At 47.8% G+C, this 27125-nt stretch overlaps 1 protein-coding gene across 1 annotated transcript in view; it reads left to right on the top strand.

The window, feature by feature from the left end:
- Positions 1–27125, top strand: part of LOC147628461 (uncharacterized) — a 128893-nt gene that overhangs the window by 85976 nt on the left and 15792 nt on the right. Inside the window, exons 14-16 of the mRNA XM_086813611.1 lie at positions 20534–20749; positions 23171–23323; positions 23540–23887. Coding sequence (XP_086669737.1) covers positions 20534–20749; positions 23171–23323; positions 23540–23887 — 717 coding nt within the window. The remainder of the gene's footprint in view (positions 1–20533; positions 20750–23170; positions 23324–23539; positions 23888–27125) is intronic.

Raw genomic sequence — 27125 nt, 5'->3', positions numbered from 1 at the left:
CGCTTCGTGCTGGATTTTTCATAGGGCTGCATTGGCCAGCTTCGTCGCCTTATTCGGAACTTTCTTTGTTCAGGGCTTGATGGAAATGCACACACCAGGGCTAGAGTTGCTTGGGAAACTATTATCAGGCCTAAGTAGGAAGCGGGATTGAATATCATTGACCCCCCTGAGGTGCAATGTAAAGCTTTGCTTTGTAAGCTGGTTGTTAGGGACTTTCTTCCAGGCATTGAGCCGTGGAAGGACTTTCTCATGCAGCAGATCACGAAGTGTCCCTGTTCGCGGAGGTGAGTGGACTCTCAGCTCGCGCTTTATTTTTTCGGATGCAGTTCACCGCTCCCCTTCATCCCCTCTGGTTACGTCCCTCCTACGGGCCTAGGACTGCTTGAGGAGTTTTTTGGTACACATCCCCGCGTGTTCAGCGGAGGAAGTTAACAGGCAGCCCATTCTGTGGAATGATTTGATCATAGATGTGCATGGTAGGCCTCTTGGGGCAGCTATGCATATTCTTTGGGCTGGCTAGGAGACCCTTTGCCCTATAGTGTTGGCTTGGAAGAGGTTTCAGAGCCTAACCGAGGTACAGTGTTTGGATCTCATGCAGCATTTGAGAGCCTCTAGTCAGAGGATTGCACAGATTGATGCATCCATTCCCAACCACTGGATTACTGGATCTTTCTTGGAAGACTGTCATCATTCTTGGTTTGGGGTTTTTTCTGGGACAGGTGTTCCTCTTCAGGTTATGGGTCTCCCTTTGCCTAGGGAGGATGATGTACCGGTCTTTTTTTCTGTACAGGATGGATGGCAGTTGGAGAGATGTGACGTGCAGGACCTTATTGAGGGCCCCCAGTTTCATCCGGTCAAAGTTGTTGGCAGGTTAGGGAAGCACGTCTCTTTTTTTTTTTTTTTTCCGAGAAAAGATCCTTTCATTAGTTATAGAAAAAACGCACGTAGGGCTACAAAAGATCTCTCCTGCTCATAAGAGAAACAGAGCAGTGAATACAGCATGGCAGCCCGAGAGACTCTCCCTAGGTGCTGCAAAGTACAAGCATCAGTACAGAGGACTGAGAGGCTAAATCATACAATAGGGGGGGGAAGAGCCAAACAGGTGGCCTGTAGTGCCAGCGGGGGGATCCCGTGTGTAAGGTGTAGAAGGGGCCACAACGCCAAGTGGTGTGAAAGGCCTGGCGCCGCAATATCGCCTCATCCGAGTCTCCCCGGATGCGGTCGTACTGTCCTCGCAGGGTGTGAATCAACTCCTGCCAAATCCCACGTACAATCTCTGCTGGTGGCTCCAATCTCCCCTCAAAGGCCGTAAAGCACCGGGCCCTCCAGGTGAACCAGATGGTGAGGCTGCTGAGGAGCTCCCATCGTAAATCCCGCTCCTGTGTCTAGCTAGCGGACGAGAAATCCGGTGCCGAAACCAGGCGAGGCTGGCCCCTAATAAATCTGATGGCCTGACTGCCCTGCTCCATCTCATAGCCCATAGCAGGCCCTGACAACGTCGACCAAGCAACAGCACCCCACGTAAACATACTCTCTGGAGAGAGGGGAGCCAGAATACGCAGCATCCGCAGCCAAATTTGTTGCGCCTGAGGGCAATCCCAAAGGCAGTGTCTCTGTGTCTCCATAGGGTGGCCGCATCGGACGCAGGCCGCCGGAAGACCGCTGTAAACAAGCCAAGTGCCAACTGCTGAGCCCCTGTGGGCGACCAGCCACTGAAAAGTCGAGATCCTGCGGGCCTGTCGACTAGCCCAGAGCCGAGCCCAAAAATCCTCCAGGAACTCCTGTGAGAGTCCCTGTAGTCGCCAATGCCCCGCTGCCGATGGAGAGACCATCCTCCTCGCCGTCAAAATATGCCGCCCCAGCCGAACAGTATACTGGAAAAAGGTAATCTCTGTGGCCTCAAGGGATGCATAAGGATCGTGCCACTCATACTCCCCGGGGTCCCACCGTAGCTGGGCCAAGGGGCGCGCTGCATATGACCATATGCGCCAATCCGGGAGCACATCAGCAGGATCGGGGTCTATATGCCACTTTCGAGAAGCGGCGGCCACTACCCGAATCCTCTGAAAGGTGCACTCTGCAACCAAAGGCGACTCCTCCTCCACTCGCTGGAGTCTGCCCTCATCCTGAATCTCAAAGTAGAGGCAACTGCCATCCTCAGTGCAAGCTCTGACAGCAATCAAGATCTCCAACTGTGTAAAGGCTCCCATCCACCGTGGGGTCACTAGCTCGAGAGGCGTGAACCACTCCTCTGTGAGTGCCTCCTGAATATTATCTCTCATAATCAACCCCCCTCTGAAGTGACTCAGCCTCTCCACCTGGATCTCCTCTGGGAGACTGCAGAAGGCCTGCCAGTCTCCAAAACTACGAGCTGGGCCTGCCGCTAAAGGCCCCCAGGCTAAACGAGGCCGAGAACCCAGCATATGACCCTGCTCTGTGCGAACCGCTGGGCTCCAGATGAGCGGCTATCTGGCCCGCTCCTCAACACAAGAAGGAGGTCGCTGAGAGAGCCCCGGTCTCAGCAGCTCCCAAGCTCTCAGGATACTCAAAGCAAATCTGTCCTCCCATCCTCTACTGAGGCCTGTCCTCCTCATCTCTATGAAGATCCAGCGAATCTCTGGTGCCCAAGTGCCCCCTGCTGGGGGCGCCCGAGCCTGCAACCGCTGCAAGAGGAGCTCTTTCCAAGGCTCACCGCCTGGAAGCAACCCCCGAACAATAAGCTTCCCCAATAAGGCTCTGCTCTGATCGACTGGATCTATAATGCCCAAACCTCCCTGAGCCAGCGGAAGTGTAATAACTGCCCATGCAACCTTTGCCCGAGCTGGCTGACTGTCTACTTGGGAGTTACTTTCACAGGACCGCGTTTCTCCCTGAAGGAGGCAGCAGCAGCTAGATTAGCTCAAGGACATGCAGCCTTGGGGGCACTTGAGAGGCAGTGTGCACACATACAGTTTCAAGAGCCACGCACCAAATTGTGGTTATTTGATACGCTTGTCACACCAACCCTCCTATACGGAGCTCCAATTTGGGGGCCCAGTATACATCACAAATCTCTGAGAGGGACAGATGAGGGATGGAGGCAAATGGAGAGACCACTGATTATGATGATTGCCGGCATGATTCGGAGCAAATCATCAGTACCACATGAGATTGTTCGGGCTGAGCTGGGTGCCCCACCAGTAGTAATCGAGGCCCTATTCCAGGCAGTTACCTTTTTACAGCGGCTATGGGAGCTCCCTCAGCAGAGGTACTCCCGTTTGGCATTGACCTCATCCATACAGTTGGCAGAGGATGGAGATACTCATTGTTGGTACGCTCAGATGAGATCATGGTTTGACCTACATGGTTTGCAGATAGAGGCACTACCACCCTTTCAGTACAGTCTGGATTGCCCATTTTTGGATCTCACCCGCTCAGAGCAAAACCGCGTGATCAGGATGGATATCATCAGAGTGGACACAGAGAGGACATGGACTAGCCCCCTTGAGCCCTTGGGCACGAAAATGACTCATTACAAGAGCCATTTTCTACACCTCTCACCGGATGATTTTATCATCTGCCCGGCATACATGGATGTACACCTATCACGTGGGATACGTTGTGCCATTGGACAGATCCGGACCTCATCACACCAACTGCGGATTGAGACAGGGCGATATGTGCATCAGATCGTGGATGACCGCATTTGTCAGCTATGCTACCAGGAGGTAGATACAGAGGAACACTACATTTGCCGATGTACAGTCTATTATGAGATCCGAGGGAGATATCACTGCCTCTTCCGAGAGGGTTTTGGGCCGTTACGCAGGGTCATGGAGTTTGAGGATCAAAGATGCCTCGGATTGTTTCTACTTGAGCTCAGGAGACATAGAGACCCTCTTGGCAGACAGGAGGCCGAGCCATGATGTACCTAGACAGAGGACCCTGACAGATTTCTTCGGCACCAGCACCAGCAACCCAGCCCACACATCTCCTGATACCTCCTCCATTGGGCCATCAGAGCACCGACCACGCTCCCAGGGAGTCACCACTGATACAGCAGTTATCTTATGTCGTGCTCGTCGGCCACGCCCACCAAGATCCCGACCACGGCATCCTCACCATCGCCAGATCAGAGCCATTATTGCTTGCATCGGAGGCGCCTACCTTGCTTCTACGACCTCTCCATTCTAGACAGCCCCATGGCGGAGATACTTGATCTAAGGAGAGGGCAACACTTCAATTGATCAGTATACATGGATCTATCTGCTATACATTTTCCAATATTTTCCAGTATTTTCTACTCAGTATCATCTCGGAGTCTTGCAGTTATGTTCTTATAACTGTAGGACAATCAGTTTATTGTACTTTTTAGCCTTGTTCTCTTTGATGAGACACCAACTTCAGATGTACTCTCAATTTTGGTCTCATAGGCCATTATGGCCTCTTAGAGACGTTAATATATCATTTCATTTCTCTCTCTCTCTCGTAGACCCATTAGGCTGAGATGTGCACTTGCTGAGAAGTGCGCCTGCTGAGTTGACCTGTGCGCCTATGCTCTATGCGCACCCACCTGCACGCCTCTGCCCGCCTCTCTGCTCTACTCTGTGCGCACCTCTGTAGCCCACCTCGTTGCTCTGTGTGCACCTCTGCCCGCCTCTCTGCTCTGATTTGTGCACAGGGCCCCCAAGGCAGCAACTAGGGGAAAACATGTCTCAAGCCCTGGAGGGAGAACAAGATGGTGAGACAACCTTTCACACCCCCAGAAAGGCACCAAATGCCTACCGCAGAAGACTGAGGGAAGGGATCATGTCCCCTGGCTCACGAAGGCTTGCGAAGATGGCCCGACGAGATGAGGCCCTTTATGAGGAGATACAGCTTCACATAAGGACAGAGATGAACACCATGCAACAGGAGCTTGAAAAGGAATGGACCGAGCAGATGCATGCCCAAAGGAAAGTGATATACAAAAGGCTGAAGGAAGAGATATATGTCCAATTGAAGGGAGAAATGCAAGCCCAAGCACGGGCTGAGATGGAATTAGCCCAAGCCTTCATGCACACGGAAATGAAAAAGAGATGCAGAAATGGAAGGATGACATGCTCCGGGAGATTGGCACAATAGTTGCATCGTACGAAGGCACTTTGAAGACGTGTATGGCTGACCGCGAAAAAGACATCACAGAAATGCAAAACACTTTGGAATCATGTAAGGCAAAAGTGGCTGCAGGTGAGAAGGAAATGCATTCATGGGCTGAAATTGCCAGTGCCACAAAGAAACAAATTGAGGAAGTCAACCCATGGATTGAAGTAGTAAAAAAGCATAAGGATACACCAGTCAATAAAGTAGAGGTGATGAATGTTACATTGGAAGAGGAAGCCAAGAGACGGGCACGTGCCTTACATGTACGCGTAGTTGGGTGGGAAGATAAGGGAAATCCCCAAGAGGATGCAAAAGCTCTTGCAACAAAAATTGGAGCCACTTATGTACCCATTACCGGAGCATGGCGAGTAGGCAGAGATGAAACCAGGGCGAAGATATTGATCATCAGGTTTGGTGACTTGCAGAAGAAGAAGGCCTTCCTCTCCAAAAGGATGGCCCTTAAGGGGGAAAACATTTATTTGGATGAGGACCTTACACCGGAAGGAATACATGCCACGTGTGCTTGAGGCAAGGAAAGAGGGGAAATGGGTGGTATACAGAGATGGCTGAGTCATCATTACAAAGAGGAGGCCCGCTTGACGGTGTGCGGCCTATGAGACCTTGCGATTCACGGTGTGGAATTGCAACGGAGCCCTTAGAACAGATGCAGGATACTTTCAGACACAGTGATATCGCTATGTATACGGAGACCCATCAGTGCACAAACAAGAGGCTTCTTGATGTGCGGGGTTATAGATGGGAATCAGTTCTCCGCCCTCAGCCACGCACAGTGGGATGTACCAAAGGATCTGGAGGAGTGGCAATACTTTTCAAGAAAGAGCTTCGTGACAAAATACATGTGGTACATAGAAATGCAGATGCGAGGTACATGTGGGTCCGAATATGCAGAGAGAGGCTCCGCGAGCTATATGTAGCGGTATGCTGCTTTTCCCCAGCCCACTCTAGGTTTGCACGATCAGCAGAGTCGCCCTATACGCCACTATATGATGATATCATGAGGTTTGCCAGCATGGGAGACATATTACTATTGGGATACTTTAATACACGTACAGGCACAGAGCAGATAGAGCTATACGATACTCAAGAGGCTATGTACCGGGAGATCACGACAAAGGATGTAGGGTTGCAGAGATCAGCATAGGATGAGGGGGAGATTACAAATTATGGCAGGCATTTTCTCACACTTGGGAGTGCACATGGGTTGGTCATATACAATGGCTTATCGAAATGGCAAGGATCAGATGCTCTCACTCACTGGAACTCTAAAGGGGGAGTGAGCACAGTGGACTACTTGATGGGGTCTCCTTCATTGATACCTGATGTGCAGGGTTTCACGATTTCCAGTCGGCCCATTGGCATAGCAGCCGATCATGCATACCTGAGTTTCACACTACTAGGTAGATCCCCGAGATGGACCAGCCACTCATCTACCTAGGTACCCGAGATATCAATTTACACGTGAGACAGTTGGGTTTACCGAGATGCAGTATCTAATGGCTTGTTCGCTTTAGACCCAAATAGCCCTCTGGACGAGATCAAGAGAGGATTGGCAGGTGTACTACATGCATCCGCCTCATATGCGTTTCCTTGCACTATGATCCCTTCCAACCCCCCCCCCCCCCCCCCCCAGCACTGCCCCACAAAACAATTGGTATGATGATGAGTGTCGTGAGCCACGAGCACAGTTACAGCGTGAGATTGCCATTGGGACTCACACGCATAGACAGGCCAGGATGATCTTTCGGTGCCTTGTGCGGAGGAAGAAACGAGCCTATCTGGCTAAGCTAGAGGAGGAGATCTACCAACTGTTCCTAGGGAAGGACAACAAGAGGGTATGGAAGATGTTTCAGGAGAGCCAGCCTGGTACTCCGATAACTGCACTTGAGGCATGGCATACTTATGCTAGAGAGCTATATGATGCACCAGGACAGCCCCCACCCCCCCTCCACTGGGAGCTAGACCGGCTAGCAGCACCTTTTTTACTATGCGGATGGTGCTAGATGCGATAGACAGGTTACAGAATGGAAAGGCACAGGATCATGATGGGCTAGTTGGAGAGCACTTCTCATATGCGCGCGACACTTTGGCTCCGCTCAACGTACATGTGTTTAATCGTGCCATTTGTGAGGGTTTCCCGGCAAGCTAGACAGAGCATATCATTGTACCACTCTCTAAGAGTGGGGACCCCATGTACCAGGCAACTGCAAGACGATCATGATTGGTCATGGATAGGCCGGCTTCAGGAGAGGATTTACTACCTTGGATCACATATTGACACTTCGGGCACTTATTGAAGAGGGCAAGGCACAGAAGAGAAGGATATACTACTGCTTTGTGGACTTCCGCAAAGCCTTCAATATCGTACCACGTGCCAGGCTTATGCACAGATTGCATGACATTGAGGTACCTAAGGATATGCAGTGGGGGATATATGCTTTGTATGAGTCTGCGCGACAGGCAGAATCCGAGCTACAGGCGGACTATCCGATATGGTTACCAGCACGATAGGGGTGAAGCAGGGATGCCCGCTATCGCCCACCCTCTTTGGACTATACATTGATGCGGTCTCTGATTATGTAGACAGATTGGGAGGCCCAGGAGCATGCTTGGCAGGGGTGTTGATACCCATCTTGTTATATGCTGATGATATTGTTCTAATCTCAGACTCTCCGGAGGGATTACAGAGACACCTGGATGCATTACAGGCTTTCTGTGCAGATAGAGATGTGACATGAACCTCGGGAAAACCAAGGTTATGGTGTTTAACACCACACAAGCATGGGTGACGAGATCAGAGCCTCAGTTCACTTTCCGAGGGGAGCCGGTTGAGTACGTCAGGTCATATGTCTACTTGGGAGTTACTTTCACAGGACCGCGTTTCTCCCTGAAGGAGGCAGCAGCAGCTAGATTAGCTCAAGGGCATGCAGCCTTGGGGGCACTTGAGAGGCACTGTGCACACAGTTTCAAGAGCCATGCACCAAATTGTGGCTATTTGATATGCTTGTCACACCGACCCTCCTGTACGGAGCTCCAATTTGGGGGCCCAGCATACATCACAGATCTCAGAAAGGGACGGATGAGGGATGGAGGCAAATGGAGAGACCACTGATTATGATGATTGCCCGCATGATTCAAAGAAAATCATCAGTACCACATGAGATTGTTCGGGCTGAGCTGGGTGCCGCACCAATAGTAACCGAGGCCCTATTCCAGGCATTTACCTTTTTATAGCGGCTATGGGAGCTCCCTCAGCAAAGGTACTCCCGATTGGCATTGACCTGATCCATACAGTTGGCAGAGGATGGAGATACTCATTGCTGGTACGCTCAGATGAGATCATGGTTTGACCTACATGGTTTGCAGATAGAGGCACTACCACCCTTTCAGTACAGTCTGGATTGTCCATTTTTGGATCTCACCCGCTCAGAGCAAAACCGCGTGATCAGGATGGATATCATCAGAGTGGACACAGAGAGGACATGGACTAGCCCCCTTGAGCCCTTAGGCATGAAAATGGCTCATTACAAGAGCCATTTTCTACACCTCTCACCATATGATTTTATCACCCGCCCGGCGTACAAAGGCATGATGAAGAACTCCTCGCTGTCCACATAACCCTGCAAATGAAGCCGAAGCTTCCTAATAATAGGAGTAACGGGTTCTGCATACCCTGGACAAGCCATATTTGCCTCATGTAACGGCCCCATCTCCTCTGCGCGAATCCCCAATCGGCCAGCCAAATCTGGTGAAATGAAGTTGGCTCTAGCACCTGTATCAAAGAAGATCAAGGCATTCTGATCTCTCACTTTGCCCCATGCCCTGCACAACTCTGTAGCTTCACCACTTAGCTGCTCCCCACAAGATCAGGAACTAAGCCTGCAGAAGGCTTTGGTTTCTTTGGCTTGGGCTCTCCTTTATTGTCAGGGTCCTTCTTGGACGTTCTTTTGGGACAATTGAATGACATATGCCCCTCTTCAGTACAGTAAAAACACTTTTGAGCATCTCTCAAAGCCTGTCTTTCCTCAGAAGTCCTTTTGGGCATTGGCAACTTCTTATACTTTGTCTCTGAAGACCCTTTAGCATCACGAGAAGCATGCCCAAATTTTTCAGCTTTCTTGCCCAATTTCTTACTGCCTTTAAACCCAGATGAACCACCTGTGAGTAACGCATTAGCTGTCATAGCATTTTCAATCATCTGTGACATGTTCGTTACTCTTGTCTTTATACAATAATCTCGTACCTCCTTGGGCAGCCCACAACAATATTTCTCAACCTGCTCAGATAATGGCACGGCACGATAAGAAGTCACTGGGAGTAGAGCTTCCCAAAACTTCTTGTTATAATCCTCCAAACTATCACACTTTGAAGCATCCAGCTTGTGCCATGCGGTCATAACATCCACCTCAAATGTAGATGTGAGCCATACGGAAGAGAAAACCTGTTTGAATTGGACCCATGTGGTGGGTGCTATGCCCTGCAAAAGAAGAGTAGACCACCACTGCAAAGCATTGCCCTTGAGAAAAGTGGCAGCTTTCCTCACCTTAGAAGACTCTGTGTAATTCCCACCAGAAAAAGCAGCATCAAACTGCTATAAAAAGGTAAGTGCCTTCAATTTATCCTTGGCCCCACTGGAAAGTGTCAAACTTCACTGCAGCTCCCCCTTCCTTGTAATCCTTCGCCTTGCCCATAGGCGTTAGATTATCATATGGAAGTGGTTTCGTAAGATTGCTGCCCCCAACATTCATACCCATCATTGGGTCAACATTTCCCATTCCAACACCAGGCATACCATACATCCCAGCCATGTTTCCAAACATTCCATGCTGCATACCTGGCTGCATGCCACCAAACATATTGCCTTGCATCCCAGGTTGCATGCTTCCAAACACATTTCCTTGCATACCGGACTGCATACCACCATACATATTCCCTTGCATGCCAGGCTGAAAATTGGCTCCAAAAGGCCCATACATACCCATGCCTCCCTGAGGATAACCCCCAGTCATGGATTGGAACACCGAGTCACCACCAAAATAACCTGGATGCATGTTCTGCTGAGGAATAGGTGGCTGTCCATAGAAGGAACTCTGTGGGTTAGCACCAAAAGCATGCTGCATGTTCGGAAACTGTGCAGGAGATGGATCCTGTGGAGTGGTACCACTATGACCCTGAGAAAGATTCTTTGAACGAACCTTCTTCTTCTTTTTCTGGGGCTCTGTGCGGGGCTCTGAGCGAGATCTCAAAAATTCAGCAAATCTCTCACTCTGTGTGAGCTGCATAAAAGTATCCATAACACTAGCCAAGCGATCTTTGAACCGAGCATCATCATCCTCTTTACCATGCACATCTTCTGGCTGTGTTACATCCTCATAAGGCTCAACATCTGCAGCCTGTTCTCCTGCAAAAATATCCTCAGATACATCTCTTTCAGGAGAAGACTCTTGCTCTTCTTCTTCATGATAGAAGTACTCTTCCTCTGTATCAGACATGATTGCTGAATTTTCAGCGATGGCTTTCTCCAAAGCAACCACGAGCTCACCCCCTTCAGAAAGTTGATGATTGGTCCCGGCAACGGAACCTTGAAACCGGCCTCTGATAGAAAACCAGAGTGCGGTAGGAGCAATCACCCGTCCACTTGTAGTCTAGATGAGAAACAAAACACAGATTGGAGCTAGAGTGCCCAAATCTGAAAACACAGCGACACCTGTTGGCCCCAAAGCTTGGCGCCCCTTGCGGTATTTCTTTATTCAATTAAAATAATATGGATGGCTGAGTACAACACAAAGACCAGCCAAGAGTTTACACCTGTAAGTCCAATCTGACGGCCCACAAATCCTTCTCAGCACAGAGGATCTATGCACACAGATGTGTGTCTTCAAACAACACACTGTGCCTCCCTCTGATCAGCCAAGATCACAAAGCAGGCCAGCCATGGGCATACATCTGGCATAACTCAAGTGCATGATACATCTTCTCAGCTCAAACATACATGTGCTGTCCAATCTCTGTCTTAATCCCTTGTCAATCTGCCATACCCCTCCTCTCACAAGGGGGCCAGATAACACATATCTGCAACAGACATCAAGCAGTAGAAAGAGAGATAGATGAACAGAAACAGAGCTTACCAAGTTCAGCTCGTGAAACAACATTGGAGGAAGCAACAGCACCAATCTGTGCTTGCAGGCACTTGAATCCACAACCCTGCTTTACACGTGTGCTTGCACTTGCCTGAATCCTCCTCCTGATGCTCACTCCTATGCTGTCCTTGAAAATACAGATCTGAAAATCAGCACAGTACCCGTCTGTACCGCCTCGGGATACGTGCCAGGAGTTGTACTTGCACAAACAGCCGGCTGTCCACTCTTGTACCCGCCTGAATCAGAGTAAACAGTCTGTCCAGCACCTGTTTGCACCACCTGCAGCAGCCTGCAGCAAGTGTACTTGTTGTACCTGGCTGTCCGTACACTGTACGGCAGTCGTACAGTAGGGTACGGGCTGTTGTACCTGCTGGTACAGTCTGTCCAGATCCTGTGCGCAGAAATTCCAGCAGAGAGCAGAAAACCCGCCGCCTGTACTAGAGAGAGAAAGAGAGTGCTTACACAGATCTGGCCGTACAGTGCTGTACGGCTGATCTACACTCAGAAAATCAGCAGCAGCACACAGAAAAACAGCCGCCTTCCTCCTCTTGAGCTTTTCCACGCTAGTATTCAAGCGCATGAAGGAAACTCCTCTTTTGCTACACGATTCCCCAAAAAGGGAAGAGAGAGAGAGAGGAGAGAGAAAACTCCTCCCCAATTTAATCCCTAGGGCCCCAAACTTTAATAAGTTCCTAGGGCCACTAAGGCCTAGGGGCAAACTCCAATAAACATTAAAACTTAATGTTTCTAGTTCCCCCCTTCACACCTAGGGATGTCCACACATCTTAAACACTGTCCGGGCACCCCCCATGTGAATCATAAAATATTCTGACTCTGCAACCACCATGCCCACACTTGTCCTGCTCCATTTTCACAGGGCCATGACATACCCCCCTCTTGAAAGATGGCAAGCGTCCTCGATTGCATTCTGGTGATGCATCAAAATATCCAAAGTGAAATATACAATATGGCAAGATCAGCGTCCCAATCTCTCTGAGCCATACACATGTATCATCATTCACTGCAAACCAATGGCATAGTAATAGTCCAAGTTGTATACCACTGTGAACCATACATATCCACAAAAATCTCATGTGACTAGTACACATATATCATAGAAGTCCCATAAACAGATGTACTGTCAGCCTCAGTACCTTCAGGTGAGATAAAATCCGCACCAAGCGACCTCTAGATGTCATCTGAGCCTGTCTGTATCAAGGGAGTGGAGGTGCTACCCCCCTCTTGAGCATCAGGTAATGCTCCAGACCCATGCTCTGCTGAACCTGAATGAGCCACGATAAGAGTCGGCTCTAACTCAAAGGCATCGAGACAAAGCTGCAAAACCTGAGGTGAATCTGTTAAGTCACCTTCCTCCATCCACTTCGCATCCATCGGTGAATAGTTCTTGGACTTCACAAGATAGCGACGGGAAACTTTACCTCGTACCTTCCTTTCTTTATGTGCCAGTATCTGCTCTGGAATCAGAACCTCATCAAGTTCCTCAACTTCCGGCTGAGCCTCATCTGATACATCCTCAGGCACATCCCCACGGAAAGGTCTAAGGAGACTCACATGAAAAGCATTGTGAATCCTCCAGTGATATGGTAACTTCAATCGATAGGTTACCTCACCAATCTTTTCCAAAACCTGAAAAGGCCCATAATATCGCATGCTCAATTTAGGGAATAAGCGCTCTTTACCCTTCATCTTCTTGAGTCTAGCCTTTTCAAAACGCAAAAGAACCCAATCACCCAATGCAAACTGTAAATCACGTCTGTGACGATCTGCGGCTTTCTTTTGCTTTTGCTGAGTTTTCTGGAGGGCCAACTTAACTCTCCGATAAGCTTCATCCAAGCTGTCCACATACTGATCAGCCTCAAAGATCTTATCCTTTGTATGCAAAATGGGTGGTACCTTCTTCCCTCCTTCTACAATCTCAAAAGGCGCCTTGCCTGTCGAGCTATGTACAGTGTTGTTATATGCAAACTCCACCAAAGGAAGATACTTTTCCCATTGTTGCTTGTGCTCTGACACATAACACTTGAGAAGATCCAACACTGTAGAGTTAGCCTCTTCTGACTGACCATCTGTCTGTGGATGAAATGACGATGAAAACTTGAGAGTTGTACCCATGTTGTCAAACAACCCTCTCCAAAACAAACTCGTCATCCGTGGATCACGGTCACTAATGATAGACGTAGGCAAGCCATGATACTTGAAGATGTTCGCCATGAACAACTTCACCATATGATCCACTTTAATTGTCTTCCTCACGGGAATGAAATGAGCCTGCTTACTGAACCTGCATATGATAGTCCAGATGCCATCATTTCCCGTTTGTGTCCGTGGAAGATCAAATACAAAATCCATGGCAATGCTCTCCCAAGGTCTATCCGGAATAGGTAAAGGCTGTAATAACCCTGGTGTCTTCTGACGGTCAAACTTTACCTTCTGACATACGATGCATTGCCTCACAAAGGCATCAACATCTCTTCTCAAGGTTGGCCAATAAAAGAAAGTCTCCACTGCTTTGACCGTGGCGTCAATCCCTCTATGACCTGCATACGGTGGAGCATGACTTTCAATCATAACCTTGAGTCGCAATGGCCTGGTAACACACAGTCTGCCATGCATCAATAAAAACCCATCTCTGAGAGTGTAATGCTCATGCCGCTGACCCTCAGACATCTGATCATACAACCTTTCAAAATCCTCATCATGGGCATACTGCTCTTTCATTTCATCAAGCTCATGATGATAAGCAAGTGAAACTGCAGAGACCTGTGGCTTGCGTGACAAAGCATCTGCCACTACATTCTTTTTGCCTTTCACATGCACAATCTGGAAGTGAAACATTGACAAAAAGTTTGCCCAACGCATATGCTTCTCTGAAAGCTTAGTCTGCGTGAGGAAATATCGCAAGGTCTGATGATCTGTCTGCACAGTGAAATCAGCCCCAAGCAAGTAGTGTTTCCATGTAGAAAGAGCATGAATTACAGCCAACATCTCTTTCTCATACACCTGTAAATGCTTCTCAGCATCTTGCAAAACTCTACTCTCATAGGCTATCACATGTCCCTCTTGCATGAGAACTGCACCAATGCTACTTCCACATGCATCACACTGGACAACAAAAGCCTTTCGGAGGTCCGGTAACACCAATACTGGGTCCGAAGTAAGCTTTTCCTTGAGCTTTTTGAATGCTGTAATTTCCCGATCAGCCCATCTAAACGGAGTTGCTTTCTTCGTCAAAGCATGAAGAGGCGAAGCAATTTCAGCAAAGTGCCGTAAGTAACGCCTGTAATAGGAACACAATCCTAGAAAGCTGCGTACATCATGCACGGTCCTCAAAGCTGGCCAATTAAGTATTGCTTCCACCTTGGCTGGATCCATACGGACTCCATGACCAGACACAATATGCCCCAAGAAATGTATTTCCTGCAAGAAAAACTCACTCTTCTTGCCATTAACCACCAATCTATGGTTTCTGAGTTCTGCAAACACAATGGCCAAATGCCTTCTATGCTCTTCCTCAGTTTGTGAATGCACAATCATATCATCAAAGAATATGCCCACAAACTCTCTATGAGGCCTGAAAATCCTGTCCATCATTCTGTTAAATGTGGCAGGCGCATTTGTCAAACCAAAGGGCATAACCAAGAACTCATACAACCCAAACGTGGTTCGGAATGCTGTCTTATGTACATCCTCGGGTCTAATGCGTATCTAATGATACCCGCTTTTCAAGTCAATACGACTAAAGACTGTGGAGCCCTGTAAGCGGTCCAAGATGTCATCGATCCTCGGTATGGGGAATCGATTCTTGATGGTATTCTTGTTCAGCGCCCTGTAATCAATACACATGCGCCAAGAACCATCCTTCTTTTGCACTAAGAGCACAGGTGAGCAAAAGGGTGATGAGCTAGGCTGAATCAACCCCTTATTCAATAGCTCCTGCACCTGACTCATAATCTCTTCCTGTTGGGCTGCACTAACACGATACGGCGGTCTATTCGGTGGAGTACTACCAGGAATCAGATCTATGGCATGATCTTTTGGCCTCTCAGGAGGTAATTCTCCTGGCAATGACTCGGAAAAACAGTCTTGAAACCCACTTAAGAAATCAGCCCTGTCCTTATCTAACATTGACAAATTAGACTTAGACTCATCATCCTGTGCATCCTTTACATAAATCAAGTACGCGGAAAGATGCTTTTTCATTACTGATGAAATCGCCGAAGCGGATACAATAGGAACAGATTCCCCTTTGAGTTTTACATCCAATACATGCTCTTTCCCTCTATGAGTCAGAGTAATTTTCCTATTGTAAGTATCCACTACCGCATGTACCCTGTGGCACCATGGCATCCCCAACAAAACATCACAGCCATCCAAAGGCATGATGAAGAACTCCTCGCTGTCCACATAACCCTGCAAATGAAGCCGAAGCTTCCTAATAATAGGAGTAACGGGTTCTGCATACCCTGGACAAGCCATATTTGCCTCATGTAACGGCCCCATCTCCTCTGCGCGAATCCCCAATCGGCCAGCCAAATCTGGTGAAATGAAGTTGGCTCTAGCACCTGTATCAAAGAAGATCAAGGCATTCTGATCTCTCACTTTGCCCCATGCCCTGCACAACTCTGTAGCTTCACCACTTAGCTGCTCCCCCACAAGATCAGGAACTAAGCCTGCAGAAGGCTTTGGTTTCTTTGGCTTGGGCTCTCCTTTATTGTCAGGGTCCTTCTTGGACGTTCTTTTGGGACAATTGAATGACATATGCCCCTCTTCAGTACAGTAAAAACACTTTTGAGCATCTCTCAAAGCCTGTCTTTCCTCAGAAGTCCTTTTGGGCATTGGCAACTTCTTATACTTTGTCTCTGAAGACCCTTTAGCATCACGAGAAGCATGCCCAAATTTTTCAGCTTTCTTGCCCAATTTCTTACTGCCTTTAAACCCAGATGAACCACCTGTGAGTAACGCATTAGCTATCATAGCATTTTCAATCATCTGTGACATGTTCGTTACTCTTGTCTTTATACAATAATCTCGTACCTCCTTGGGCAGCCCACAACAATATTTCTCAACCTGCTCAGATAATGGCACGGCACGATAAGAAGTCACTGGGAGTAGAGCTTCCCAAAACTTCTTGTTATAATCCTCCAAACTATCACACTTTGAAGCATCCAGCTTGTGCCATGCGGTCATAACATCCACCTCAAATGTAGATGTGAGCCATACGGAAGAGAAAACCTGTTTGAATTGGACCCATGTGGTGGGTGCTATGCCCTGCAAAAGAAGAGTAGACCACCACTGCAAAGCATTGCCCTTGAGAAAAGTGGCAGCTTTCCTCACCTTAGAAGACTCTGTGTAATTCCCACCAGAAAAAGCAGCATCAAACTGCTGTAAAAAGGTAAGTGCCTTCAATTTATCCTTGGCCCCACTGAAAGTGTCAAACTTCACTGCAGCTCCCCCTTCCTTGTAATCCTTCGCCTTGCCCATAGGCGTTAGATTATCATATGGAAGTGGTTTCGTAAGATTGCTGCCCCCAACATTCATACCCATCATTGGGTCAACATTTCCCATTCCAACACCAGGCATACCATACATCCCAGCCATGTTTCCAAACATTCCATGCTGCATACCTGGCTGCATGCCACCAAACATATTGCCTTGCATCCCAGGTTGCATGCTTCCAAACACATTTCCTTGCATACCGGACTGCATACCACCATACATATTCCCTTGCATGCCAGGCTGAAAATTGGCTCCAAAAGGCCCATACATACCCATGCCTCCCTGAGGATAACCCCCAGTCATGGATTGGAACACCGAGTCACCACCAAAATAACCTGGATGCATGTTCTGCTGAGGAATAGGTGGCTGTCCATAGAAGGAACTCTGTGGGTTAGCACCAAAAGCATGCTGCATGTTCGGAAACTGTGCAGGAGATGGATCCTGTGGAGTGGTACCACTATGACCCTGAGAAAGATTCTTTGAACGAACCTTCTTCTTCTTTTTCTGGGGCTCTGTGCGGGGCTCTGAGCGAGATCTCAAAAATTCAGCAAATCTCTCACTCTGTGTGAGCTGCATAAAAGTATCCATAACACTAGCCAAGCGATCTTTGAACCGAGCATCATCATCCTCTTTACCATGCACATCTTCTGGCTGTGTTACATCCTCATAAGGCTCAACATCTGCAGCCTGTTCTCCTGCAAAAATATCCTCAGATACATCTCTTTCAGGAGAAGACTCTTGCTCTTCTTCTTCATGATAGAAGTACTCTTCCTCTGTATCAGACATGATTGCTGAATTTTCAGCGATGGCTTTCTCCAAAGCAACCACGAGCTCACCCCCTTCAGAAAGTTGATGATTGGTCCCGGCAACGGAACCTTGAAACCGGCCTCTGATAGAAAACCAGAGTGCGGTAGGAGCAATCACCCGTCCACTTGTAGTCTAGATGAGAAACAAAACACAGATTGGAGCTAGAGTGCCCAAATCTGAAAACACAGCGACACCTGTTGGCCCCAAAGCTTGGCGCCCCTTGCGGTATTTCTTTATTCAATTAAAATAATATGGATGGCTGAGTACAACACAAAGACCAGCCAAGAGTTTACACCTGTAAGTCCAATCTGACGGCCCACAAATCCTTCTCAGCACAGAGGATCTATGCACACAGATGTGTGTCTTCAAACAACACACTGTGCCTCCCTCTGATCAGCCAAGATCACAAAGCAGGCCAGCCATGGGCATACATCTGGCATAACTCAAGTGCATGATACATCTTCTCAGCTCAAACATACATGTGCTGTCCAATCTCTGTCTTAATCCCTTGTCAATCTGCCATACCCCTCCTCTCACAAGGGGGCCAGATAACACATATCTGCAACAGACATCAAGCAGTAGAAAGAGAGATAGATGAACAGAAACAGAGCTTACCAAGTTCAGCTCGTGAAACAACATTGGAGGAAGCAACAGCACCAATCTGTGCTTGCAGGCACTTGAATCCACAACCCTGCTTTACACGTGTGCTTGCACTTGCCTGAATCCTCCTCCTGATGCTCACTCCTATGCTGTCCTTGAAAATACAGATCTGAAAATCAGCACAGTACCCGTCTGTACCGCCTCGGGATACGTGCCAGGAGTTGTACTTGCACAAACAGCCGGCTGTCCACTCTTGTACCCGCCTGAATCAGAGTAAACAGTCTGTCCAGCACCTGTTTGCACCACCTGCAGCAGCCTGCAGCAAGTGTACTTGTTGTACCTGGCTGTCCGTACACTGTACGGCAGTCGTACAGTAGGGTACGGGCTGTTGTACCTGCTGGTACAGTCTATCCAGATCCTGTGCGCAGAAATTCCAGCAGAGAGAAGAAAACCCGCCGCCTGTACTAGAGAGAGAAAGAGAGTGCTTACACAGATCTGGCCGTACAGTGCTGTACGGCTGATCTACACTCAGAAAATCAGCAGCAGCACACAGAAAAACAGCCGCCTTCCTCCTCTTGAGCTTTTCCACGCTAGTATTCAAGCGCATGAAGGAAACTCCTCTTTTGCTACACGATTCCCCAAAAAGGGAAGAGAGAGAGAGAGGAGAGAGAAAACTCCTCCCCAATTTAATCCCTAGGGCCCCAAACTTTAATAAGTTCCTAGGGCCACTAAGGCCTAGGGGCAAACTCCAATAAACATTAAAACTTAATGTTTCTAGTTCCCCCCTTCACACCTAGGGATGTCCACACATCTTAAACACTGTCCGGGCACCCCCCATGTGAATCATAAAATATTCTGACTCTGCAACCACCATGCCCACACTTGTCCTGCTCCATTTTCACAGGGCCATGACACAATCAGTTTATTGTACTTTTTAGTCTCATTTAGTTGTTCTCTTTGATGAGACACCAACTTCAGATGTACTCTGAGTTTTGGTCTCATAGGCCACTATGGCCTCTTAGAGACGTTAATATATCAGTTCATTTCATTTCTCCATGTGCATGGCTCCATGCAATGCTTAAACATATTTATTATATGTTTCGAAGGTCTGAGCCAGTATGACGTCTGATCCAAAAGAATAAGAGATGGTCAAAAATAGGATAGGGATAAGGTCGTCCCATCCCTCAGCACATAAATTTCAGCAAGGCATGAATATCTCTTTCAAGCTCCGATGAGATGAAGGTTAAATCTAGGACTATGTATCTCTGCCATCACAGAATGGATCACACATGATTAAAGAACCTCCATTGGCTGTCCCTAGGTGCCAAATGGAATTCTAGCCATGAGAATTTGTGAATAGTAGTTGGCTGTCTCACAGTAATGGGATTCAAACGAAGTACACCATGTGCAGCCTTCAGTGTCCTACACCCTCTCTGCCATGACATGGTCCCAAAATAGAGAAAATATGCCCGTCCTCTCTGCCTCCAAATGTGTCTAAAAACAGTTCCTTGTGCGGTATCTATATTTTGCCTTGTGCTCCAACAAATGCCCCCGCTTTTGTCTAGAAAGGACTAGTATCTAATTGATTTAAGGGGTATCTCGGCTGTTTCTCATCATCCCTTAGATGTGCTGCAAGTCTGTGTGTAAATGGCCTTGCTTGACACATGACATCCTGTTTCTTTTCTAAAACTACAGTGCTCTAATCATGTGCAATGTAGCCAAGATGACCTCTGCTTTGTATCTCAGGCTGAAGTCCAAGAAAGCCCAAAGTTCTGATATGTATTGCAAGAGAGAATGGTGGTCTCCATGTGAATGTTGGAGTATAGTGACATGTCTTGCTTAATATCCCTCTTGCAACCGTCAAGGAGAGACCACTTGACATTTTTCATGGAGTTACGTGGAGGGCATTCAGGTGTGGCAGAGGACAGAAGTTGCATATATGCCCTCTTTTAAGGACCTCCAAGGGAAGCTATGAGGCTTCTATGAGTGTAACTCAAGTTACAAAATTCAGAATCATCAAAATGGAGGAATTGAGTCAGGTAGGAGTAAACTGAGTTGTTAGAGGCCTATGACAGTAGGCAACATATATATCTTTAGCCAGCACGTGGTTTGCTTCATGATGTATGTGAACGACCATGATGCATTGTAACTCCAATCATTACATTTTACCCAACAAAAGTTCTACAAATATTTATGAGAAAAACCAAGTGGCAATGTTTTTTAAATTACTCCTTTCCATGTATTAAGAAGTTAAATATTATTTCTCAACTTTAAAATTGAGCAAGCTAATATGTGTGGACAACTGAATTGGAAATTCAAAAAATTTGCAGGCCTTAAGGCAAGCAGAAGAGGCTCTAAAACTTGCTGCAGAGAAGCTTGCTGCCAAGCAGAAGCAGTTATCCCAGGTAGAGGCTCAGGTAGAGCTTTTAAAGAAAAACCTGGAAGAGACAGAAGCAGAGCAATCGCGCCTTCTTGAGCAAGCAATGATCACAGAAAACCGGCTTGTGAGAGCTGAAAAGCTAACAGCCGCCTTGGGTGATGAGGCTGTAAGTTTTTCCACTTCCGTGGAGTATATAGATGTTTTTCTAGTTTTTCTTTGAGTTGTAATTCATGTGCACAAACTTACAGAAATGCAATATGCTTTTACGCTTGAGCATTATGTATTTTTCTCTAAAGTTTGTATCAGAGGAAGTTCTTTTTTGGAGTGTTTGGTACAAGAGCTAGGTTGAGGTATTGCTTGTGCACCAAGAAGCCCACTTAATGTAGGTTGCATTATTTCCTGCCCAAAAGTGTACCTTTCAACTTAGAGCCAAGACCTCTTAGTGAGGTTGATTCAATTTCTGTCAGCTACCTTGGCCACACCCACCAACCAGTACTAGCATGGTAGCTGCCTGCATAGTAAAGATGATAGGGATTAGAACCAGGATCAGGTGCCCATAAGCCATAAGGCAGAGGCAGGCAGATAAGATCAAGAGAGGAGCATGCTACAGGACCCAGGACGATGTGCAACCTAGACAAGATCCTTGCGTATGTGCATGACCAAAGGATACATGGGTACATCTAGAGTACCCTTTTTTGACTCAAGAATAAATGGCTACATCTAGACTGCCTCTTTTTCACCAGAAAGTTCATGGATAAATCTAGACTACCTCTCTATTCTTTTTTTGCAAGATTTCTATTAAGTATGAAAAATACTCTACCAAATCACGTCCATTGGCTGGAAGAGACATCATTCCAAAGTGTAAGGTGTATGCAACCAAATGATGATGCCATACTGCAGCTGAACTGAATATCCAAAAAGAGCATAAGCAAACATGGGAGGTCTCAAGGTACATAGCGGTATCATCTGCAACAAGCTGAGAACCCAAGAGCTCCTCCTCTCTCCCGAGAAGTAACTGCAAAATATAGATCCAAGCTCTAGAGCGAAGAAAAGTGCTCATAGCCTCAACAACCAAAAAATAGAGACATGCAGCCAAGGGACATCCCTGTCATACAGATTTGGAGAACTGGAAATGTTCGCATCTCAGAGGGTGTTTCTCAAGTTCCCTTTGTAGGGCTGAAAACCAGCATCTAATAGTCCCTCTCAATCGATGTTCTCTGGTCTCCTCAATAGAACTACATGGTGATAAAAACCACTAATGTGTTGAATGGTGGAAGTAACACCCTGAGTCCTTCAGACTAATCCTACAATCTCCAAATATCTCTAACCTGGTTAGCAAGCTCCTCATTGGCGTAAAAGTGAACAGGAATGCGCTCACGAGGGTTGGAGCCATGCTGCCCAAGGTCTCTGATACTAATAACCACATGGAAATAGTCAAGGTTATCGGTGCCTGCTGCAATGAAAGCATATCCTTCCCTGCCAAGCACCCACTCATCAACATGAAGCTAATCTAATCTTGAATGATTGCATCTATCAACCCTCCTATACGACCAAGAAAAAAAAAGCTAGATTCAAAGGGATATTATCTTCATGCCAACAATTTCTGCCACTGCCTGATAAGATAAACCTCTCTCAAGCAGCCCTCTCTGGATGGATAATACCTTTCTGCCCACCTCTTTTGTTAATTGGTTACCTCATTCTTATCATTCTAGAGCTGCGCAAACAAAACATAGCAGATTTATGAGAGAGTGGAACCATAGTATTTTCTTCTCCTCCACTCCTACAGGGCTTTTATGGCAGCATAGTGCCCCGATTGGTTGAGATCTCCCTTTGTATGATTTTATTTTACTTATAGAAGTCTCTTTTCTGGAAAAAAAACTGTTCCCCCTACAATCCAGTGATAAGAATGAGGCAACCATTTTGTTACAAGTTTCCAATAGGAAACTCTTTCTCCTCTCAGACTAGGGGCATAGATATGCAAGACACCACTTTGCTTGTTCTCCTGCAAATTGATAATCCGGCATGCCCCAGCATGCAAAATAACCCACGTGCCTTTGCAATATTGATGCAGAAACATTGCAGCCCTTGTGCCCATATAAATTATTGCTACCATCTGGCTCAAATGATTCATGCGACCCCACAGGACTCCAGGCAAGGATCTCTCTTCCTTCCCCCATTATCGTAATTCTTCCCTTGGAAAAGTATTCGAGAGGGATTATGTGGCTCCACCCTTCCTATCTTACGCTGCCTCTCACTAGCAGACAGCCATCGTCACCTGGCCACTCCATGCCTAATAATGCCCCTTCCAACCTTTATTGTCAGTGCCCATTTATTTCCTGCCAGCCACCCTTCCTATCTTACGCTGCCCCTCACTAGCCCACAGCCATCGTCACCTGGCCACTCCATGCCTAATAATGCCCCTTCCAACCTTTATTGCCAGTGCCCATTTATTTCCTGCCAGCCACCTCTTTCCTTCTCGTCCTTCTTCAAGAATACTGGCTTCCCTTGAAATTTCTAGAAAACTAGATTTGTCTGAGAATATACCTATAAATCTGATTATGAACTGAAAACGTTGATTTCTTATCAGGTGAGATGGAAGGAAACTGCTGATGCAATTGGTTGTCAAAGGGATCTCTTGATAGGGGATGTATTCCTGTGTGCTGCATGCATCTCTTATTATGGTGCATTCTCTGGACCGTACAGGATAGCATTAGTGTCAAGCTGGATAAGCAAGTTTCAGGTTCATCCTTGTACTCTTGCCTTTCAGACTCTTTTAGTGATTCACAGTTCATCCTTACTGGTTTGGAAATGGGCACTCCTACTTTTAATTATTAAATCAATAGGGCCTTTGAGCTTCTAATAACTGTTTAAGTGACTTTTGGAAGGTGAGGAATTTGAGGGTTTTTCCCCTTTTTTCAATGTTTAATTTTATCATTAACTGCTCAACATTTTCCAGGAGCAAGGCATCCCTGTGTCAGAGAATTATTCCCTCAGGGGGATTTTGTCTACTGCTGTTGAAGTGCGTGAGTGGAGTATCTGGGGGCTCCCCACAGATGATGTCTCAGTTGATAATGGTATTCTTGTGACCCGGGGGAAAAGATGGCCATTGATGATAGATCCTCAAGAACAAGCTAACAAATGGATAAAAGCCATGGAAGCCAAAAATGGCTTGCGAGTTGTAAAACTCTCTGACACTAATCTTTTGAGAACTATTGAGAGCAGCATTAGGATTGGAAATCCTGTACTTTTAGAGGATATTGGAGACAATTTGGATCCAGCGTTAGAACCCATCTTACAAAAACAGGTAACTCTAAAATAGTGCACCTTGTGTCATTCCTTGGCTTCTGCTAGTTTCCAATTGCTTACAAAAGATTCAGGTAACTTCAATATAAAAAAAGCACCTTGTGTGATTCCTTAGCTTCTGCTAGTTTCCAGTGGCTTACAAAAGATTTCTACTAATCTCATTTCAAAAAACTAAGTGGTGGCTCTCTCTCTCTCTCTCTCTCTCTCTCTCTCTCTCTCTCTCTCTCGCCATCGACTGATGAGAGACATCTTTGGATAGTGAGGTATATGATGCTTACCTTTGTTGCTGGAGTTTTCCTTCCCAGATGTTATCCATTAGGAGCTCCTAGTACCTTACTTTTCCTCATAGTTGTTGTTTCAGTTTCAGTTAGTTGTTTAGTTGTTTTAGCTTTTCTTACAGAGACATTGTATCAGATCCACCAATTGTTGTAACCTTTTTGGTCTCATAGGTCATTTTGGCCTTTTGAGGATGTTAATATATCATTTCATTTCATTTCTCTCTCTCTCTCTCTCAGCATATGGAGAGGCCATTAGTCATGATGATTGCACGCATGATTCAGGGCAAGTCATCTGTACCACATGAGATCATCAGGGCAGAGACCAGTGGTCAAGTAACTTGTTTTCGAGCTTAACCATAGCTAATTTTATTCCCATTCCTATTATAAAAATCGGAAGCTTGGAAACTCAGCTGTTACCCTTTTACATTTAGTTCATTTCATATTTGTACTATTTAGGATGACATATATCATGGAAACATTGTAACACTTCGGTCTCATAGGCCAATTTGGCCTTTTGTAGACGTTTTATATAACTTTCTTTCTTTCAAGCTCCTGAGCCCCCCCTTGCCTTTGCGTCACCTGCCCCCCCCTAGGCCCTTCTTCGCTCCACTGCCTGCCTCCCCCCACTCTGCGGATTCCAGCGCAGCGCAGCCCCCCCCCCCCCCCCCCCCCCCCCCCCCTCCTTCCTTCCTTTCAGCCCCCCCTCCTTGCGCTGTTCACCTGGGCTGCCCCCCCGTCTCCCACCTCTCTCCCCTCTGGCTTGCCTCGCCTACCCTACCCTCTTCCCTCAGCGCACCCGCCTCAGCCCCCCCCCCTTTTTTTGTCCGTCGTCCTCTTTGTTTCTCCACCTCTCTCCTATCTCCCCTCCCGTGCAAGTTGGTGCTTCCAGGCTATTGGGGTTTTTTGCTTTATTCGGCAAGCTTCGGCCTATTTTGGTCTTCGCCCTCCATGGCAGTTGCTCCGTCATCCCTAACCTAGGCCGCCATTGCTTGCATTTCCTTCTCCGAAGCAGATCTTCAGATTCTCGCAACTGTTGCCTCACTTCAGGCCTCCACCTTGGTCTGCAAAATTGTTGGTAGTAGCCGCCCTGTGCGCGGACAGCTCAAGGATCTTTTACAGGCCAGCATCATTGGCAAACCTGCAAAGATCACCGATATTCACCCTCTAGGGCACGGATACTACCAGGAGGAGTTCGACTCACCATCGGCATCAGACCGAGTCATGCAGCTGAGTCCCCTTGCATTACGTACGGTGCAAGCCTTCTTTGCACGGTGGCAGCACAGCTTTGATCTAGCGTGTGACCCACTAGCTGGCATTTCGGGCTTCCCAGTGACAATTTGTTTCCCAAGCCTTAGGAAGGTGTACCTTCCTCTTCTCCCGGTGATTGGTGGTGCCATCGGGAGAGTGATGGAGCCCCCCCCCCCCCCCAAATCTGCCTCGACCCTCGCGCGAGCAGCTGGGATTCCATCCCTCCACACATGTGTGGCCTCGTCGGAGTCTGTACCGCATTGTATATCTATTCCTAGCCTCCGGGGTGACCCCATACTGCAACGCATGGAGTGTTCAGGCCTTCCAGGCCAATGTGCTTCATTTGCAAGCAGATGGGTGTCATTTTGCGAAAGCTTGCCCTCAGCGGCAATCCAGGATACCACCTCCGCCGGTGGTTCCTCCCCTCGTTTCTCATGTTGATCCTCACTAGGGGGCAGGGAGAGAGGCAGGCCCTCAAGTAGCAGAGCACCAGGCTGTGACTACAGATGACCCAGCTGCCGGCGAGTGGCGGACGGTTGGCCCGCGCCTGGGCCACCAGAAGACCACCAGAGCCGAGTGCCGCCGCCGCATACACCAAGTTGGCAGATCTCAGGAGGATTCGGTTTTGTCACAGAACTGTTATGAGCATTTATCTCATCATTTTTCCGTTGGTGACGTGCCCTCTCCAGTCCCAGAGCGGCCCCTCCGGCCCCACCAATATGGCGACTGATCCCTTGTCGAGATCCCCCCCCCCGACCCCCAGTGTTCTGAGAGGCCGGCCGGCCTCTCTGAGCCCCCAGCGGGCCCCTCCCCGCACCTTTCCTCTCCGATGGATCTCTCATAGGCAACACCCCTCCCCGGCCTCTCCGCCCCTCTGCCCTTCCTCACCGCCTTCCCCCCCACCTTTTCCAGCCTTGACACCGACTTTACCCACCACAGTGCTTGTAGGCGCATGGGTCGAGTGCCCTCTTGGAGAGGAATGGTGTGGACACCAATGGTCCTTGTATGTCCATGCAAAACATCTTTATAAGATTGGAAGAAGGCAACAGCTTGATCGAGGAGGGGGGGATGGTCCCACAGCCAAGAAGCTAAGAGGATGGGACGGGGCTCCTCGGAAGTGCCGAGATTGAATTCCTAGATAGGGTCTTGGCAAGATGGGAGGTCGAGTGGTTCCCCTATCTCAGCTGCTTTAGAGAGGAGGTCGGGGTTGTGGGCAAGCTGGTGGTAAATTGGAAAAGTGCCATAGTGATCTTCCGTCCAAGTCTTAGGACACTCCCCCACTGGAAAAGTTGGTGTGTCCTCAGATACCCGTGGTTTGTTGGCTTGCTGTTGAGTCCGTGGGGCAGTGACTGGCGTTGTTGTACCGTGCACACTCAGTAGAGGTCACAGTGAAGAAAGAGGATAGCACAAGCTGATGATATGACATAAGGGTACAAAGTGGTATTAAGGCAGCACGATGAGATCTCCTCCAAGGGGCCGAGGACCAATATATGCCTCTGGACAAGACGGTGGCATCTCCTATCCTTGGTGGATGCCTTGGGTGGCAGCATAGCCTCTGGTGGAATCTCCTATCTCTGGAGATGCGGTGGAGTGTCAGTCGGTGGAGATGCGGTGGAGCCTTCAGTGCACCTCATTGTGTCCGTTGTGGTGGTGAGTCTCCACTTGATGATCCAATGCTGGGACCTCCGTTGACTCATTGCCACATCACGTTGC

Source organism: Cibotium barometz, chromosome 19 (assembly GCF_041138505.1).
Source record: "Cibotium barometz isolate CiBa-2024 chromosome 19, ASM4113850v1, whole genome shotgun sequence".
Classification (NCBI taxonomy): domain Eukaryota; kingdom Viridiplantae; phylum Streptophyta; class Polypodiopsida; order Cyatheales; family Cibotiaceae; genus Cibotium; species Cibotium barometz.
Note: the sequence above shows the minus strand (reverse complement) of the source record. Positions and strands in the feature narration are given on the sequence as shown.